The sequence below is a fragment of the Peromyscus eremicus genome, chromosome 4 (assembly GCF_949786415.1).
Source record: "Peromyscus eremicus chromosome 4, PerEre_H2_v1, whole genome shotgun sequence".
Classification (NCBI taxonomy): Eukaryota; Metazoa; Chordata; class Mammalia; order Rodentia; family Cricetidae; genus Peromyscus; species Peromyscus eremicus.
The window spans coordinates 31,937,673-31,957,139 of NC_081419.1; the positions used below are offsets into that span (position 1 = coordinate 31,937,673).

The 19,467-nt window shown below is 43.1% G+C and overlaps 1 protein-coding gene and 1 pseudogene across 1 annotated transcript in view; both read right to left on the minus strand.

The window, feature by feature from the left end:
* Window positions 1–18,640, minus strand: part of Stam2 (signal transducing adaptor molecule 2) — a 46,521-nt gene extending 27,881 nt beyond the window's left edge. The window contains exon 1 of the mRNA XM_059260467.1: window positions 18,094–18,640. Within this exon, the coding sequence (XP_059116450.1) occupies window positions 18,094–18,133 (40 nt within the window). The 5' untranslated portion in view covers window positions 18,134–18,640. The remainder of the gene's footprint in view (window positions 1–18,093) is intronic.
* Window positions 15,034–17,277, minus strand: LOC131909764 (large ribosomal subunit protein uL24-like; annotated as a pseudogene).
* Window positions 18,641–19,467: the final 827 nt, after the last annotated feature.

The window sequence follows — 19,467 nt, forward strand, 5'->3', positions numbered from 1 at the left end:
AAGCCACAGCAAGGGCTGCTGACACAGCTCAGCAGTGGAGCACTTGCCCACCATGTGCAAGCCCCCAGGTTTGAACCCCAGCAGCGCCAAAAAGCAGGGGGCTCATGGTCAGTCTGAGATACATAGTGAAATCCTATCTCAAAAAGACAGGTAGGACTTCATACATAGGCCACTCTATAGCTGCTTCAGAGAATAAACCTTATTTACTGTCTGTTTCTTCTCCTTCCTCTTCCCTAACCTCCCTCTATTAAGGCAGGATTTTTTTTGCTCACTATTGTTATTTCTAGCACACCCAAGAGTACTTAAGACCTGCAGTAGATATCAATACCATTCCATGAATGAACAAATGGTATGCAGGATGTTCTTCTACATCCTATATGCTGGTGCAATGGCTACAATGTGTTACATGGCTACAGGCCAGCCATAAAGTCAAAGAGCTTTAAAGGTACCGCCCTACCGGGCCCTAGTGAAAGCTTAGATTACTCTGAGTTTTACTGCTGAATAAACAGCACTTAATGGAGCTTCAAGAGCAATATCTGGTGGCAACCAAAGACAACAAGCAGATTACTGGGGTATCTGGGGCTCCAGGTCTGTTTGCTTACTCAAGAATGACTACCTTTGTGAACTCATGGAGGAGAAAGTGGAGAAAGCAAGACCTCAGAGGACTTCAAAGGACTTCTCATATATGCAGTGTTATCCTCAGGGTCTGAAGACTAAATCACACATATTACGATGGCTTTGTGTTTATTCTTCCTCTGCCTGTGAGTTTTACTTGTCTAAGTCATGACAGAACCAATCACTGTTCCTTGTTATAATATGCCATACAGTTTGAAGTACTTGAAAATTAAATATTCAGCCATATTCTTGTGTGTGTGTGTATTATTTCTTTCTTTCTTACATGTATATTTGTCATATGTATATCTGAACCTTGTTTAGTATACAGTCTAAATCAGAAATAGAAAAATATTTTCGCAAAATTTGTTAAGCAGCAAGATTTAAGAATCTGTTCTTTCTCAGGGTCAGGTATGGTAGCACACACCTTTAATCCTAGCACTTGGGAGGCAGAAGCAGGAGGATATCTGAGTTCAAGACCAGCCTGTTCATAGCCAGAGTTACACAGAGAAACCCTGTCTCAAAAAACAAACACAACAACAAACAAATCTGTCCTTTCTCACTTATCTGAGAAGTTAGCATTATCATTACCAACATTGTTGACTATCCCTATACATAAAACATACATCCACTGCTCAATCTATCAGGCCTAGTTCTGCTAGAACACAACTTTTCATGATTATTTTTTTCATTTTTGGCCATGTGCTACAAACAGGTACAGAGCCTATTCTGATACCCCCCAAAAGCCTACCAGTAACACAAAAATATAGAAAGAAAATACTGTTTACTTGATTTGAATCCCATAGAAAATGGAAGTATTCTGATTTGAATATTCCATCAAGCCTAGTTTACTCTATATAAATATAGGACTCACAATTATTCTTTTAAAAATGTATAAAATGCGAAGACTTTATAATGGCCTGCCAAAATGGACTTCATTTTTCAAGTGAACTAAGTAACAGTTAAATTATGTCCTTAGGGATATTTTAAACTCCTGGGAAATTTTAAATATTATAATTAAGAAGCCTTTCTTTTACAGCATGTCACTCTGCCCAGGGCTAGAGCTGCATCTTACATTATCCCATATGCATAGAGGGGAGAGAGTGCAAAGAGCCTGCCTGGGGACTAAATGCTAAACTACCAGAATCTGGTGGGTGTAAGTCATAACACTTCATCACCAAGCTTTGATTACTGTATACGGAGAACCTCAAATACACTGTGAAAGTGCAGAGAGAATCTAACAATATCCTAAGAATCACTCCTTCAATACCCACAAGGAACAAAGTCTCCTCCACACAGTCCATTATGTTCACAGCATGGCTTTGAAAAGCATCCAAGTCTCCCATAAAACTTTCAATACAACAGGCTACATCAGTAACAGAAATGAATTGTATGAAACAAGAGCTTCACCAAGCAATCTAAAGCTCCTCCTACTGTTTGCAAATAAGAACTCATGACTGGTTTTCTGCTTCCAAGTAGGACAAAGAATCCAGTATCTATTGATACTCTACCAAAAACAGCTATAAAGTAAGATAGAATGTATGAGAAAAGCATTGCGGGAAATGAGTAATAGGCTGTGCAGTTCTGAGGACTTTCAAGGATGAGAAATGTGGAGCAAGCCTCATGATGGCCCCAACTTTCTGCATGGACATGCTAAACCAAGACAGTCCAAGTGGAGAACTCAAGAAACAAGGAAGTGAAAGAAAAGACTTCTGAGCACAGGTCCTCAGGAAGGTGAAGCTCCATGATATTCAGTAGAGATCCAGTGCTGGGAGTTCTCCTGCCTTGAAAGCTAAACGCTTGTCTCACCCCCATAATTTGTTATGTTGAAGCCCTAAATCCAGTAGAGCAGGATTTGGAGATGGGGCCACTAAGCAAGTTAAATGAATTCACACGGATGGAGCCCTGATGCTCCAAGGTTAGCATCCTTTTAGAAGAGTCCCTGCAGAACTAGAAAACTGATGTCTGTAACCCAAGGATAGCTCTCACCAGACACCAACTCTATTGGCCTTTGATCTTGGACTTGTAGTCCCCAGAACTGAGAAAATAATCTCTGCTGTGTAAGTCACCCAGACTATGGCATTTTGTTATGGTAGCCTACACAGATTAACAAAAAGTGAACAGAACACGTCATTCATTCAGCTGGAAGCTCCAAAAGGCCACATCTTAAAAGAGTGATATATGTGAACACTAATAAACTTGTATAAGGATCAGAGGACAGAGCCAGCCACTAGATTACACATAGAGGTCAGGCAGTGGTGACACACACCCTTAATTCCATCACATAGGAGGCAGAGATCTGTTTGGATCTCTGTGAGTTCAAGGCCACACTGGAAACAGAGCCAGGCAGTGGTGGCATACACCTTTAATCCCAGTACTGGGAAGCACACATGCCTTTAATCCCAGGAAGTGACATGGCTGGGCCGAGAAAGGTATATAAGGCGTGAGAAAACAGGAACTAAGGCAGTTCAGCTGAGACCCTTTCGGGTGAGGACTCAAGAGTCTGAGGATTCGTGGAGTTGATAAGGTGAGGTCCGCTGTGGCCTGCTCTGCTTCTCTGATCTTTCAGCTTTCACCCTGACATCTGGCTCTGGGTTTTTTTTATTAAAAGACCATCTAAGATTCAAACAACATGAAAGTTATAATATTTTTAAAACAAGCAGGTAATCAGAACCTTAAAGGTGTTAGCTTTTAAGCTTACCATGGGACAAACTGACATAAACATTTTAAAACACTACAGGCAGAGGCAGGTAGATGCATGAGTTCAAGGATAGCCTGGTCTACATAGAGTGTTCAGGCCAGCCAGGGCTACAAAATGACTGTCTTAAAAACAAAAACAAACAAACAAAACAAAACAAACAACAACAACAAAAAAAACTCCTTACATTCTATTAGCTAATAGCTCTGCAGTTTAAAATCCTGGCAAGTTCTCCTAAAATCTATGCCCAGGATAGCACAAGGCTTAATGTTAGGGTACTGTTATTGCTGAACTAAATCATTATAATTAGATACAAATGTATTAGACCAGGTAGTAAGGACTGCCTGTATTCATATTTTAAATCTTTCATTAAGTATGAACTATTAAAATTGGAAACAATCTACAGTATATACAGTTAGTTCTCTTAATGCATTAAAATTAAGAGAGAGAGAGAGAGAGAGAGAGAGAGAAGAGAGAGAGAGAGAGAGAGAGAGAGGAGAGAGAGAGAGAGTCAGAGAGTCTCAAATAGCCTAGGTGGGCCTCAAACCTGCTATATAGCCAAGGATGACTGTCAACTTCAATCCTCCTGCCTCCACTTCCCAGGTGGTAGGATTACAGCTGTTCACCACCACAGTTTGTGCAGAGCTGGACACTGAACCTAGAGCTTTGTGCATGCTACTCAAGTCTTTCACCAACCGAGCTGAAACCACAGCCAAAACACAAAATACTTTACAACCTCCAATCACATCGGTAAGACAAAGATATATAGATAAAAGACAGTTACAGAAAGCAATATAAATTTTATTATGATTAAAATACTACATATCAAAGCCAGGCATGGTGGTACACACCTTTAATCCCAGCACTCTTGATGAGGAGGCAAGCATTGATCAGACTGTTCTAAGTTCCAAGCCAGCCTGAGTTACATTGGATCTTGGTCACTGACAAATTCTCCTGCTTGTTGGGGCTGGAACTTGGACCCCTCTTTCAATTACATCTGCATCAGCTTTCTGCTGTTGGTAGTTTCCTTCATTGGTTAAGCTTTTCTTTACTTCCTTTTCACAAGCTGGAAGCTTAGCTGGGTGGGATCATGCCCACTTACAAGGGGTTCTTGCAAAGGGGTGAGATCACCACTCCCTTCATTCCATTTAGTATCTGGCTTTCTCCTTGAGTACTGGACTTAGTTCCAATACACTTCCTGGTGCTCCTTTTCTCTATTTTGCATTTTGCATTTCTATTTATCCAGCTGGCTCTTTTTCATTATAGATCTGCATAAGAGTGATTACCAATAACCACGTGACAAAAATCAATACTAGGCTTGTTTGAAATCTTCAATTTAACCTCAGCCAGATTTTTTGGACAGGGCAAAAAGCAGCCACATTTGTCAAAGTATCACAAGAATGGTCTGTAGGCCATCTCCTTATATCCTTCCCCTCTGAAAGTGGGCTGGTCTGTGGTGATATTTTATTCGTGCTCTAATAAATAAAGCTTGCCTGGGTATCAGAGGAAACAGTCAGCCACTATATTAAACATAAGAGGCTAGGCAGTGGTAGCACAAGCCTTTAATTCTAACACTGGGAGGCAGAGATCCATCCAGATCTCTGTGAGTTCAAGGCCACACTGGGAACAGAGCCAGGCATGGTGGTACACACCTTTAATCCCAGCACTAGTTAACCATAGAGGTCTGGAGGTCTGTACAGACAGACAGGAAGTGATAGAGCTGGGCAGAAGAAGGAAGTAAGATGTTAGAACACAGAAAGATTTATAGGCGTGAGTATACAGGAAGTAGCTCTCTCTTTGGCTGAGGCTTTGTAGTGGTAAGAGGATGGCTGGCCTCTTTCTGCTCTCTGATCTCTCAGTTTTCACCCCAATATCTGGCTCCGGGTTTTTTATTAATAAGACCATTTAGCAATTCATCTTACACAGGTCTGTCAAAATTTACATTGCTCTCAGCACCACTGTTTTCCATGCTCCTGCTAGTATGGTATATTTAACCCACTCAGAGCATTCAACCTCTTTTCTAGTCCAAAGTCCCAAAGTCCACACTCAGCCAACAAGCAGCACAGTCAGGCCTATCACAGCAATACCCCAGTCCCTGGTACCAACTTCTTCTTGGTCATTGCTGTGAAGAGACACCATGACCAAGGCAATGCTTATAGGAGAAAGCACTCAACTGGGGGCTTCCTTACAGTTCAGAAGGTCAGTCCACCATCACCACTGCAGGAAGCAGGGTAGCATGCAGGCAGGCACTGGAACAGTAGCTGAGAGCTACACCCTGATCCATAAACAGAGGAGGGGGGTTGCTGACATGGACTTTTGAAACACAAAGCCCATCCCCAGGGACACCCTTCTTCCAACAAGCTCACACCTCCAAATCCATCTAATCCTTCTCAAATAGTGCCACTTCCTGATAACTAAGCATTCAAATATGTGAGTCTATGGAGGCCATTCTTACTCAAATGCCCACACACGGTAAGACTTTCTCAAAACATCAAACTGAACAAAAAAGAAATATTTATCAATATCTTTGGACCTGATCAAAGTAATGTTATCCATTTTTGTGTTACTATACACAATAAGTGAGATTAGATTAACTTATAAAAAATAGAAACTTATATCTGACATTACTGGAGGCTGGAAAATCCAAGCCAAAGGTGCTAGCTTGTGGAAAACATCTTGTTGCTTCTTTGTATGGCAGAACGTGGAAACCGAAGAAAGCAAATCTATTCCCAGACAACCTTCTAATGTCTTTGAAGATATTAATGTCTTTATCTGTGTATACGTGAGATATAGATAGGTAGGGAGGCAGTCAGGAAGAGAGGCAGACAGACAAGAGACTGGAGGTGGCATCCATGTGACAGCTTTCAGTCAATGCTGGAATCTGGAATCCCACTTTACTGAATAGGTCTCTCTTGTTCCTGCTGCTCTGCTGCATACCCCAGGCTGGTAGGCCCACAAGCTAGCAGCCTTTGCAGAATTTATTTTTTTATTATGTGTGTACATGATGTATATATGTAGGTGCCCAAATGACAGTGCATACATGGAGGTCAGAGGTCAACTCTGAGGAACTGCTTTTCTCCATCCACTTTTATATCAGTTCCAGGGATCAAACTCAGGTCAATAAGCAAGCACCTTCACCTACTGAGCCATAGTGCCAGCCCACAGGCCTTTGAAATTATCCTTAAGATATATTTTTATATGTACAAGTACTTTGCCTCTATACATGTATGTGCAACCACCTGCACATCTGGTGTTCATAGAGGTCAGCAGAAGGCAATGGATCCTCTGGAACTGGAACTGGAGCAGAGCAGCTGTGAGCTGCCAGCAGTAAGTTTTCTTAATAGGTGAACCATCTCTCCAACCCTAAGGCTTTCTTTTTTTTTTTTTTTTAAATAAAAACTAGCATTAATTCTTTCAGGCAGTGGAGCCCTAATGAGAGAAACACTTCCCCAAGGTTCCACCTTCCAATGTTGTTACATTGGAGATTATAAAATTAAGGGTACATTCAACTACTGCAATCTTAGAGGAAAACATAAGCTTTTTATGTGTTAATAAAATAGAATCAATAATTTTTAATCTTAAAATTTTTAAGAAAAAAGAAAATGCAAATAAATGCAAATGTTTCAAAAGCAGAAACAAATCAGAAACTGAGAAGCAGATTTGAAGGCTGCAGCTGATGACTTCCACTAGAAAGATGTGTCCTTTCTTTGGAAAGAGTTCACTATAATTATTTGAAATATAAGAAAAATGTATCTTTGTGATTTATGAATAAATAGTGTGTGCTTGTGTTATTATAATTATTTGGGTTATTAGTATTCAGACCATATAATCCTTTCTCTTCTTTTCTTACAAGGTAGCTGAGGATGACCTTGAACTTCTCTGCTTCTACCTCCTCACATGCTGAGTTGACAGGCAGATGTCATTATGTTTAACCTATGCAGTATTGAGGATCAAACCCAAGGCTCTGTACATGCCAGAAAAAAAAAAAAAAATCACTCTACCAATCTGAGTTCCATCCCCACCCCTAAACCACACAATTCTTATATAGTTAAATTTAGGGGCTGAAGAGCTAAAATACAGTGGCTAAGAGCACTCGCTGCTCTTCCAGAGGACCCAGGTTTGTTTCCCAGAACCCCTGTCAGTTGACTCACAATGGCACACTATAGCTCCTGGGATTCAGACAGTTCTTCTGGCCTCTGTAAGCATACACTCACCTGGAATATACATGTTGCATGCACTCATACACCCATACAATTAAAATATGTCTTTTTAAAAAAACTTAATTAAAAACAAAACTGTGCACTGCACACACATCCAAAAATAAAAGGGTACTTATAGCCAAGTACTGAACAGCGAATGATAATAATTCAGTAGTGGCTTCTTAGCATTTTGGATACATTAAATCATTCATTCCTCAGCACAAAAGCATCTCCTCTTTATAGATGGAGAAAATGAGACAGAGGAGCAAGTGGAATGGGTTATACAGCTGGAAAGTGGTGAAACATTTGTCTGGGGCGTGGTAGTACATACTAGCACATGTACTACAAGGGAAAAGCTCCAGGGTTTGTTCGAGACAGGCTCTCTATGTAACCCTGGCTGTCCAGGTACTTGCTGTGTGGAAGTCCTACCTGCCTCTGCCTCCCAAATGCTGCGACTGAATGTGTGCACCACCACACCTGACTCTGAAGCACTAATACTAAACTGACTTGTGTATACATACAATTTTAGTTCAAAATTGGCAAATAAGTTCTTTCCAAGTTAGTTTTCTATTTTTCTACATATAAACATCCTTAAAATGCTGTATAGGACAAAGCCTACAGACACAGACTTGAGTAAAATATCATGATTAACTCCACTAACTCCTCACATTGAAATACAGTATTCTTGACACTGGGTAGGAGATGGATCAGTGGGTAAAGTGTCACACACACACACACACACACACACACACACACGGACCTAAATTCAGATATCTAGTATTCACATAATAGGGCTGAGGCTTGCTGTCCAGGTAGCATAGACTAACCCATGAGCTCTACATTCAGTAGGAAACTCTGCCTCAAAACTCCAGGCGGAGAATGACCGAGGAGGACACCAGATTGACTTCTGGCTTCTGTTCTTGTGCTCAGGCACAGATGAGCAAGTGCGTAAGTGTAATGCACAATCCTCAGAGGTCTTGATTGCTCGGCTGCTTCTTCATTTTTTTAACATGTCACCACCTTTCTTTTTTCTTTTCTTTTTCTTTTTAGACAAGTTCTCATTACACAACCCTGGCTGACCCAAAACTCATTATATAGATGAAGCCAGTCTTAAATTCAAGAGATCCACCTGCCTCTGTTACCTGAGTCCTGGCTTATTAAAGGCATCCTCCACCACATCCAGTGACCACCCACATTTTTTCCCATGGGGACTAAGGAGTTTGGCAGATAGGAGAAAAAGCAAGGGAAATCAAAATCATTTTCTTGCCTTTTATTACTTTAAATCACTTACCAAAGGGACAAAAATAAAAAGGAATCCAGAGGCAGATCTCATATTCTTGAAAATACACTGACATTTGGGCCAATTCTGCCAAAGTGCCCTCTGTAATACTCTTAGGTGAGGACAGGCTCATTTATATATCTGGCACAAGAGTTTAAGGGTAACCAGGCTCTGCTGACTCCCCATGGGAGGCCTTACCTTCTTGTAGGAGGGAATGGGGGGTGGATTTTGGGGAAGGCTAGAGGGGCAGGGGGAAGGAAGAGGGGGATCTGTGATTGGTATGTAAAATGAATAAAAAAACTTCTTAATAATAATTAAAAAAAAAGTTTAAGGATAGCCTCAACTACACAGCAGGTTTGAGACCAGCCTGAACTACATGAGACTCTATCTCACGAAACCAAATAAAGGAGGAAGGGGAGACAGTTCAGCTGGTAAAAGAGTCCCCAGCATCCACACAAAAGCCAAGTGCATCAGTGTGCATTTGCAATCCCACTGCTGTGGAGGTAGGATGGGAGAACACCCAGGACTTGCTAGCTAGCCAGTTTAGCCTAATCAGTGTGCTCTACATACAGTGAGAAGAGATTCCATCTCAAAAAATAAGATGTCAAGAGACAGCTGAGGCTACTTCACATTAACCTCTAGCTTCCAAACACATGTGCAGACGTGTATGAGCACATACATATACACAAAATAAGCAAAAATATAATTAATTAGTTGGGCGGTGGTGGCACACACCTTATTCCCAGCACTTAGGACATAAAGGCAGATGGATCTCTATGAGTTTAGGCCACCCTGGTTAAAGTTAAAACCCTGTCTCAAAAAAAAAAACCACAAAAAAAAAGAAAAAAAATTAACTTCAAGGATAAATAAAACCACAATGAGATACTACTTGAACATCTAAAATAATAAAATCACACCAGTGGGCAATAACAAATTTCTGACATGAAACTGGTATTAATGATCTTAAATTAAGTAACTGGCCACTTTAGGAGCAAAGGACTATGCCCTGTGTTCTGTCACAATGACCTTCAATTCCTATATTAAATATGAATATTTATTCACTATTAGGCAATATATCAGAGCTAATAAAATAGTAACTTAAAAAAAAAGTCAGGGCTGAAAAGAGATGAAGACCTTGGTTCAGGTCCCCAGTGCCCACATAAAATGCAGGATGTGGCCACATGTGCACCTGTAGTGTTGGGGGTAGATGGACAGGAGGGTCACTGGGACTTGCTGGCCATCAGCCAGCTCCAGGGCAGACCATCTCAAGGGAATAAGCAACAGAGCAGGACACCTGACGCCTCTACCTGAACATGGTGCATACACTTGGACACACACATGCATGTATCCAAGAGTCATGAGTGAGGTCGTCGTCGTCCCCACTTCCACTTCACGTCCTCAAATGTTACTAGTATTTCTAATACTCCGGATTATAAGAGTTACACTTAATCATGACACATGAAGGTTTTCTTCCCCCTCCCCTTGGTTTTTTCCTCTGTGTAATAGCTCTGGCTGTCCTAGAACTCGGTTTATAGAGCAGGCTGGCCTTGAACTCAGAGACCCATCTGCCTCTGTTTCCCAAGTGCTGGGATTAAAGGCAGGCGCCAGCACCATCCGCCTATATGAAGGTTTTCTATAAAAGAAGCTTCTCCACAATAGAATAAAATATCCCTTTTAATGAGAATCAAGTAAACTTCTGAGTCGCTACAAATTCTATGTGCAAATAAAAATTACTAAGTGAGTGCTTCATACAGCTGATTGACTAAGAGAGCACACGAGTTCTCACGATGGGGTTATGGCCAGAGGGAGAAGGTAAGGCCTGGAAGAGAAAACAAGCTTGAAGGAAATAATGGCAATGAGAAAGGTCTCACTTAAAATTTTCACATTTATTTATACTTACTGGGGAGTTGGGGCAAATGTATGCCACAGTAGGTTTGTGGTTGTCAGAAACAATTTGAGGGAGTTAGCTCTCTCCTTTACCAGGTGAGTTCAGGGATGCAACTCAGGTTGGCAGGCCTGGGGGCAAACACCTTTACCAGCGGAGCTGCCTCACTGTTCCTACAGTCTCCTTTCCGCCTCACTGTTCCTACAGTCTCCTTTCCACCTCACTGTTCCTACAGTCTCCTTTCCGTCTCACTGTTCCTACAGTCTCCTTTCCACCTCACTGTTCCTACAGTCTCCTTTCCGCCTCACTGTTCCTACAGTCTCCTTTCCACCTCACTGTTCCTACAGTCTCCTTTCCACCTCACTGTTCCTACAGTCTCCTTTCCGCCTCACTGTTCCCACAGTCTCCTTTCCGCCTCACTGTTCCTACAGTCTCCTTTCCGCCTCACTGTTCCTACAGTCTCCTTTCCACCTCACTGTTCCTACAGTCTCCTTTCCGCCTCACTGTTCCCACAGTCTCCTTTCCGCCTCACTGTTCCCACAGTCTCCTTTCTCAATATGACTTCTGGAGGGGACACGTGGTGGTACTTTATTTGTGTTGAAATGTGGTGATATTTTATTTGTGCTTTAATAAATAAAGCTTGCCTGGAGATCAGAGGGAATAGCAAGCCATTTTAAATAAACAAAGAAGTCAGGCAGAGGTAGCATATACCCTTAATCCTATCACTTAGCAGGCAGGATATGGCTGGGCTAAGAGAGCCAATGAGAGAACAGAACAGAAAAGGCATATAAGCCTGGGTAGACAGGAAGTAACTCGCATTTGGAAGATGCAGAGTTGGTGAGATAAGGTTGGCTGGTGGCTTTCCCCATTTCCCTGATCTCTAAGGCTTTCACCCCTATATTTGGCTTCATGTTTTTTATTTAATAAGACCACTTAGAAATTCATCTACAGAAACATCATCTTGCTGTACTGTGGCCTAGGCTAGCTCTCAACTCCTGGGTTAAACAGTCTTCCTGCTGTAACTTCCTGAGTACTGGGACTATAGTATGTGTCACGGCATACATTCACTAACTCATTTAAACATTATACTGGAAGCTGGAATGGCACCCATCTGAAATCCCAGAAGCCAGGAGGGTAAGCCAGAAGAATTCAGAGTCTCAAGTCAGCCTAGGCTACACTGCAGGACCCAGAATCAAAATCAATGAAATCATATAAAACATCCCAGGCACAGTGGTACACGCCTATAATCTCAGCTACTTGGGAGGTTTAAGGAAGAAGAAAATGAGTCTGAGGTCAGTCTGAGCAATATGGTAAGCCCCTGCCTCAAAACACACCATGCTGCTGTTTCCCCCTCCCTAGAATGCTGGGCATTTTGGCACTGACCTGTAGTCTCTGCACCCAGAAAGAAAGTCCAAAAAGAAAGATCACTGGGCCCTGGAATTCAAAGCTAGTCTAGGCTAAAACACAGTGAGACGACATGTCAAAAACTGACACTAAATTAAGGAGACAGCGCAGCAGAACTTCAAAATCCTTTATCAGCTTTGCTTCTTCCTTCAAGCCCTTTGATGTTGTTTGACAATGCTGTGCATCAAACACAGGACGTGACTATCTACCAGGTCATGACTCCAGGCCCACACCTTCTAAGTGTCACAACCAGTAAACAGCCTTTGAGCTGCAACAACTGCCAGTCCCAACTAGAACTACATTACAAGACACCCCATTTTCAACATCCTTTAACTGCAAATCAAATGAAGCCAACAGCGCTAGCTGAAAAGTCTCCACACTAAAGAACTGTTTCCACGGGATGGTATAGGGAAACAGGTGCTTGTCCTTCAATCACTGGCAGTTACAAACCCATTAAGAAAATGTTAAGGGCAGTTTACAAGATGAGAAGTATTTACAATGCCTGGAGGAGCCGAAGATGCCATTGGCCTTGTGAAACTCGGTCTTAAGACAGAAAGAATGAATAGGGTGTAGTATCACACATTTGTAATCCCAGCACTTGGGAAGGAGCAAGAGACAGGAAGGTTGCAAATTCAAGGCTACTCCAGTTCCAGGCTAACCTGGGATGCACAACAAAACAAGATCCTGCTGGGCGGTGGTGGCGCACGCCTTTAATCCCAGCACTCGGGAGGCAGAGCCAGGCAGATCTCTGTGAGTTCGAGGCCAGCCTGGGCTACCAAGTGAGTTCCAGGAAAGGCACAAAGCTACACAGAGAAACTCTGTCTGGGGGGGGGGGGATCCTATCTCCAAACAACAAAGTACGGGGGCTGGAGAGATGGCTCAGTGTTTAAGAGCATGTGTTATTCTTGCAGAGGAACCAAGTTCAGTTCCCAGCACCCACATGGTGGTTCCCAACCATCCATAACTCCAGTTTCAGGGAATCCAATGCGCTCTTCTGATCTTCACAGGCACCAGGCAAACAAGCAGTACATATATATATGTATATATATACATACATACATACATACAAGCAAAACACCCATAGACATAAATAAATCTAGAACAATTAAAACTAACAAAACAAATTAAAGAAAGGCTAAGGGGAAAGAATGTATAGGCAATACCAAATGTCTCTGGTTTCTAGAACAATGCTTGTTTTAGCAAAAGGGTTTGACAAGGTTGGTTAATACTTGTGATAATTTTAGGAAAGGAACTGTAAGTCAAACTACATTCAAAGTCTTTGTTACTTGGGGCTGGAAAGATGCTCAGAAGTTAAGAGTGTACACTACTAGGCTGGGCAATGGTGGTGCACACCTTTACTTCCAGTACTCAGGAGGCAGAGGCAGGTGGATCTCCTTAAGTTCAAGGCCACCCTAGTCTACATAGTGAGCTCCAGGACAGCCAGAGCTACATAGTGAGACCCTGTCTCAAAACAAACAAACAAACAAAGTATATAAATAAAAAATAGTTTACACAAAGAAACCCTGTCTTGAAAAGCCAAAAGGAAAAAGAAAAACACACAAAAATGTATGTAGTGTACTTCTATACGTAATATACACATTTACAACTAATTTTAAAAAATAGAACTTTCGTTTTGGAGTGTTAACTGAAGAGAGATGAGTGGAAAAGACAGCTGCTAAGAATACATTCAACGGCATCTTTAATGTCCTCCTCTTAGAAAGATCAAGCATGTCATAGCATTAGGAACTGACAGAGTTGGCTGGCTGGCAGGGATGGGAGTTCATGCTGTTTTATACATTATGCTTAAAATAGTTCACATTTTAAAGAAAACTTCAAAGATACTAATTAAACTTTCAAACAATCTGAAAGTACTAGCATTTCTGGAACCATGCAAACAAAATAAGGTATAGGGAAAAAAATACATTAAAAAAAAAGCCATGCTTGTCCATAACCAATTTTTTTTAATTACAAAAATTATAATTAGCCATATATGTTCAAGGACTAAATTAAGTAAACATTATAAATTTGACTGTATAAAATCCAGTTGTATTACTGGAATGCTTCCAATTTTACATTGAGGTTTCTTACAAATTTCTGCTGGAGTAAAAGTGCCTAATAGAAAGCCCTAAGTTACTTTTTGTCAAGGTCTTTTAACAACAAAAACAAAATGCAGGAAATTCACACATCAACCTACCTTCTCAGAAGACATTTTTCTGGACTAAATTAAAACTCAGCTTTGTGGGGCACAAATATGTCTTTACAAATGGATGGAGATGGCATATGAAAAGACAAATACTTATAGTCAGGCATGAAAATATATACCTGAATACCCGGCACTCAGAAAGCTAAGGTAGGATCTCAAATTCAAGGCCAGCCTAGGCTACATGAGAGTTCCAGGAAAGACCAAGACATATATTATGACCCCATCTCAAGAATAAAATAAAATAAGAGCCAGAGAGATGGCTCAGCAGATAAACAGTTGTCTCACCATCCTGCTGACTAGGGTTCAAACCCTGTACACCATGTATAAAGCCAGATGCAGTGGTACACAGCCCAGCACTCCTGTGGAAAATTGTACCAGGAACTTGGAAGCTCAATGGCCAGCTAGAACACAGCAAGGCAGGAACAAGGGACCCTGATTCAACAAGTAAGTGTCTTCTGCCACATGTTCCCCATGGCACATGCACACCCAAACACACAATAATATGCCAATTTTTAAATAGCACAAACACTTAGCAATAAATGATAAATAGCCCAGAGCACAGACTATCAGACAAAAAGTACTTGGCTTGAGCAAAGAGAAAAAGTACACTAACAGGCACTGGGGTAGGACATAACACAGCCAAGCAACGACTTCGCACCCCAGCTAACAGCTGGCTACTGAATACAGGCAAAGAGCACACACTCGCCCTCTTTATTTAAGCAGCCTTTAAAGTAAGCTGGGTATGAAATTCCTCTACTCCTGCATCTTCTCAGGATTTTCTTCCCTGTATTTATTACCCTTTTCCTTTCCTACTTGACTAAACTTGGCTTTCTCTTCCAGGATTTTCATTTTTATTTTATTTTTTTGCAGTCTTTGTCCAGCTTTAGCCTGGTGGTGACCACCTTGCTGGGGTGAATGCCCACACGGACAACTGTGCCATTAGCCTTTTCTCCCTGCACCATTCAGTGCAGACGGCATATGTCTTCCTGGACTCCTGGAGCCACTCTGCCCATCTGCTGACCTTCGTACCGTCCTCGCACGACTTGAGCTTCATCATCCCTTCGACTGTGCACAGATCGACCATTATACTTCTGTCTCAGCTCTTCAGAAAGAGGAGGAACATGACCTTCCTCCGAATGTGAGAGGGTGAACCAAAATGTCTCTTACAGTTCTTCCTTGGGTCAGAGGTCACAACTTCATTTTGGCATCTGTCTCTCCGGTAATTGCTACAAGAGGGAAGAGGTCTCCATGCCAACATCTTTTCCCTTTAACACTAGCCACTCCATCTTCCCACCAAGTCGTCATCTTTACTTTCTCCTAGGAAACTCTCCAGGATGTGCCCTACTGTACATAGAGTAAGAGGTGCAGGCTTCCTACTGAAGAAATGCTGTCAGGAAGATGAGGGAGGAAAGGACAATGGTGACCTTTACCCCAGGAACTGCCTACCTGACACTGTTGCTTCTCTTGCCTTCACAGATGATTACTTTTAGGCAGAAGGGAGGGTATATAGCATCTTATGTATTCCTCCTATTTGTCACACTGCATTAATCACATCACAGTACAACTATCTACTTGAGCACATATCCTTCCTTATACTCAAGTGGCTTGTGAGCAAGAACTCAGTATATTTATTAATTTTTGTCTTTGTAACGTAACACAATGCCTGATACACAGTAATTATCCCATGGATTTTTGGTGAATAAAGAGTGAACACAGGTAACACAGAGTGGGGGGGGGGGGGAGAAGAGGAGGAGGAGAAGAGGAAATAAAAATAATGCTGAAAAAAAGGCAGTGGTGGTGCATGCCTTTAATCCCAGTACTTGAAAGACAGAGGCAGACAGATCTCTGTGAGTTTGAGGCCAGTCTGGTCTACAGAGTGAGTTCCAGGACAGCCAGGGCTATACACACAGAAACCATGTTTGAAAAAAAAACCAAAAAACAAAAAAGAAAAGACACTGTAGAGGAACATTGCTGTAATGCTCAAGTCAGATAATGACTTGCTTTGTAGTATTTAACATTTCTGCATTAAGAGTCCTTAAGGTCTGAAAACTAGAACATGTGTTTTTCCTCTGATGTAAGTTTCAGACCAATTTGAGCTCCTCAGCATTTCATGCCATGTTTTTCTAGTTGCACTCATCTGTCTAGGTGGGTCTCCACCAAACACACTCTTTCACCCTTGACATTTTGGAAACTGAATTCAGTCATGTGAGAACTAATGAATAAACACTTCAAGTTCTTGTTGCCATAGCCCATGAAAAATAATCTACTCAGGTTTTTTTTTTTTTTGGTTGTTTCTGTCTGAAGATCAGAGCCTAAGAAAACTATACTAAGCTGTGATACAAGGATTTCAGAAACCACTCAGGGAAAAGTTTAGAAAAATAAACTGGGCAGAGCAACTCAGGACTACTGTTACCAGAAAAATCTTCAATTTGAAAAACAACAGGCTTCCAGGAAATACTTCCTTGAAGAAAGAGTGCACAGGTTTTATATTTGAAATACTCTGTCTTGGGCTGGAGAGAGGGCTCAGTTAAAGGCACCCCCTGCTCTTCCCACTACCCACACGGTGGCTCACAACCCTCTGCAACACCAGCTCAGGTGATCTGACAGGGTCTTCTGGCCTCCTCAGGCACAGCACACACGTAAGGGACATAACATGCAGACAAACACACATACACATAAATAACAAAAGAAAAAACAAAATAACCATTTCTACTTTGCATTTTCTGGTTCATTTCATTAGAGCAAAATGAAAGCTTTTACAGTAACAGTAAGAAGTACAGGTCGGTCTCAAGCAGGGTGGAGGCCCAGACTCGGATCCCAGAATTCTAGGTGCTAAGACAGAGGTTTTGGAAATTTGAAGCCAGCATGGACTATATACAGACCCCACTGTGTCAAAACTAAATTAATTCAATAAAAATTAAAAAGTGCAATGCCTCACATAGGTAATGTAACAAAAGAACAATTAATTATTCCAAAACAGCGATTAAGCTTCAACATGCTTCCTATCTAATTAGACTCTCATATACTTGAATATGACTTAGAGAGTTATAAAGCAAAATGAGGCACTTTCTAGACTTCTCTTAACTAAGAAATTCTAACTGAACTGGTGGCTCACTGCTAAAATATGTAGCATTGTGTTTGACTCAAAATTTCTAAATCCTAAAACGTCGCTAGGAGCCTCTTAACCACTGTTTCAAGAATGTTGCCAGACAGTTTGCTTTTACTGTTAATATTATGCTTAAGTTGTACCCCATCCATCTTTTTCTCATTCTGAAAGACCTATGTTACCAGACTAACGTTTGACTCCAACAAATACCGGTTGTTCTGGGCTGTTTTAGAGATTCTGGGAGTTTTCCTTTTCATTCTCTGGGACTGGATCTAGAAGCAATTTCAAAACAGTCAATACAGACTGAAACTGCAACCATCAGAGCTTGAATGTGTGCCTATGGAAACGATGAGAGTTAAACCTGGTATGTCTGGGACTCTAGTTCGGGACTGCCCTAAGCAGCAGGGGGGCCACCACAGCACCTTCTTCCAAGGGGAAGGGTGTTACCCAGCTCTGGAAAAAGCAGGAAGTTTGTAAAAGCCACTTAAGCCTCCAGCGAACTGGCTTTTCCCCACTCCCGCTCTGGGGAACAGCCGTGCTAGGTACCCCAATCACCGACAGGTAGGAGGTGGCCTGGCCGGCGACGCGCCGAGGCTGCCCCCCGCCGTCGAGGGCGGCGCCGCCCCTTCGCTCTCCGCCCGGCTTCCAGGGCACCAGGGCCGCCGCCCACTTTCCCTTGCACGGCGGGCGCCGGGCACCGCACTCACCCACGTCTTGCTCGAACGGGTTGGCAGTGAACAGAGGCATCGCGCCGGCATCCGAGGCTGAGTCGCGACGGTCTGGCGGGGCTCCGAATGCTCCCGCGGGGCGACCGGCGGCGGCTTCCTAGACGGCTGGCCAGGCAGGCCGTGCCCTCACTTCCGCCTCCGCGCCTGCCCCGCGCACGCCGGTGCGCCCCGCTCCGGGCCGTCCTCCGCTCCAGCCCCGCCGGCGGCGCCGCACGACGCATGGCCGAGCACTAGCACCCTGCGGTGTCCTCACCGCCGTCCTGAGGACGTGGCAGCCCCTGGCCCGACGTCTGCTCAGGCCCGGCGGCAGCCACGGTCACCTTTCCACAGCGAGGACCCGGGCGAGCCACGGGGGCGGGGGGAAGCTCCGAGGCCGGAAGTTGTCGCCGCTGGAGATGCCCGTGGCCGGCGAGTTTGCTGCGTCCCGGAGGCCAGGCCGGGTGCGCGGCCCCGGGATGTGGTTCCCTTGGCCCCAGGGTATGACAGAGGCTCCTCTCTCACCCGAGTACTTCCTGAGGACCAGGTCAGGTCTTGGCGACTGGGAACCCACCCACTGCTCCGCGTCTCGGTTGCTGTGGAAACGGAACCGCTGGCCTATGGGAGGCGTTAAGAACCTGTCGATTGACTCCTGGGTTGCTGATGTTTGTTGGGTCCTTCGGTTAACCACGCCGAAACAGTCACTCGGGAAAGCGATCACGGAGAGACTCTTTGCTTCTCATCTCTCCTGCACAAAAACAAAGTTCGGACCACGGAATACAAAGACGAGTGAAGGAGCTGGAGAAACGGCGCATCAATTTAAGAGCGCTTGCTGGCAAAGTTCGGTTCTAGTATCCACGGGCTGGGGTGCGGGGTGGGGGGAATGGGTAAAGCAGCCAGTAACTCTGAGTTCCAGGGAACCTGACGCCCTCTTCTGGCCTTGATTGGCATCTACACTCACGTGCACACACCCACACTCAGAAACATAATTAAAAATTCTTGGTTTTTTTTTTTTTTTTTTTTTTTTTTTTTTTTGGTTTTTCGAGACAGGGTTTCTCTGTGTAGCTTTGCACCTTTCCTGGAACTCACTTGGTAGCCCAGGCTGGCCTCGAACTCACAGAAATCCGCCTGTCTCTGCCTCCCGAGTGCTGGGATTAAAGGCGTGCGCCACCACCGCCCGGCAATTAAAAATTCTTATGCCTGGAGTTGTGGTGCATGCCATTAATCCCAGCACTCGGGGGTCAGGGGGCAAGAGGCAAGTGCATCTAAAGTAATCTTCAAAGATGAGAGGAAGTACACTCTTGCTTTTGACTTGCTTTTTGACATTTATAGCGCAAAAAACATGATTTGGTTGTTAATAAGAGTCATAAACTCGGA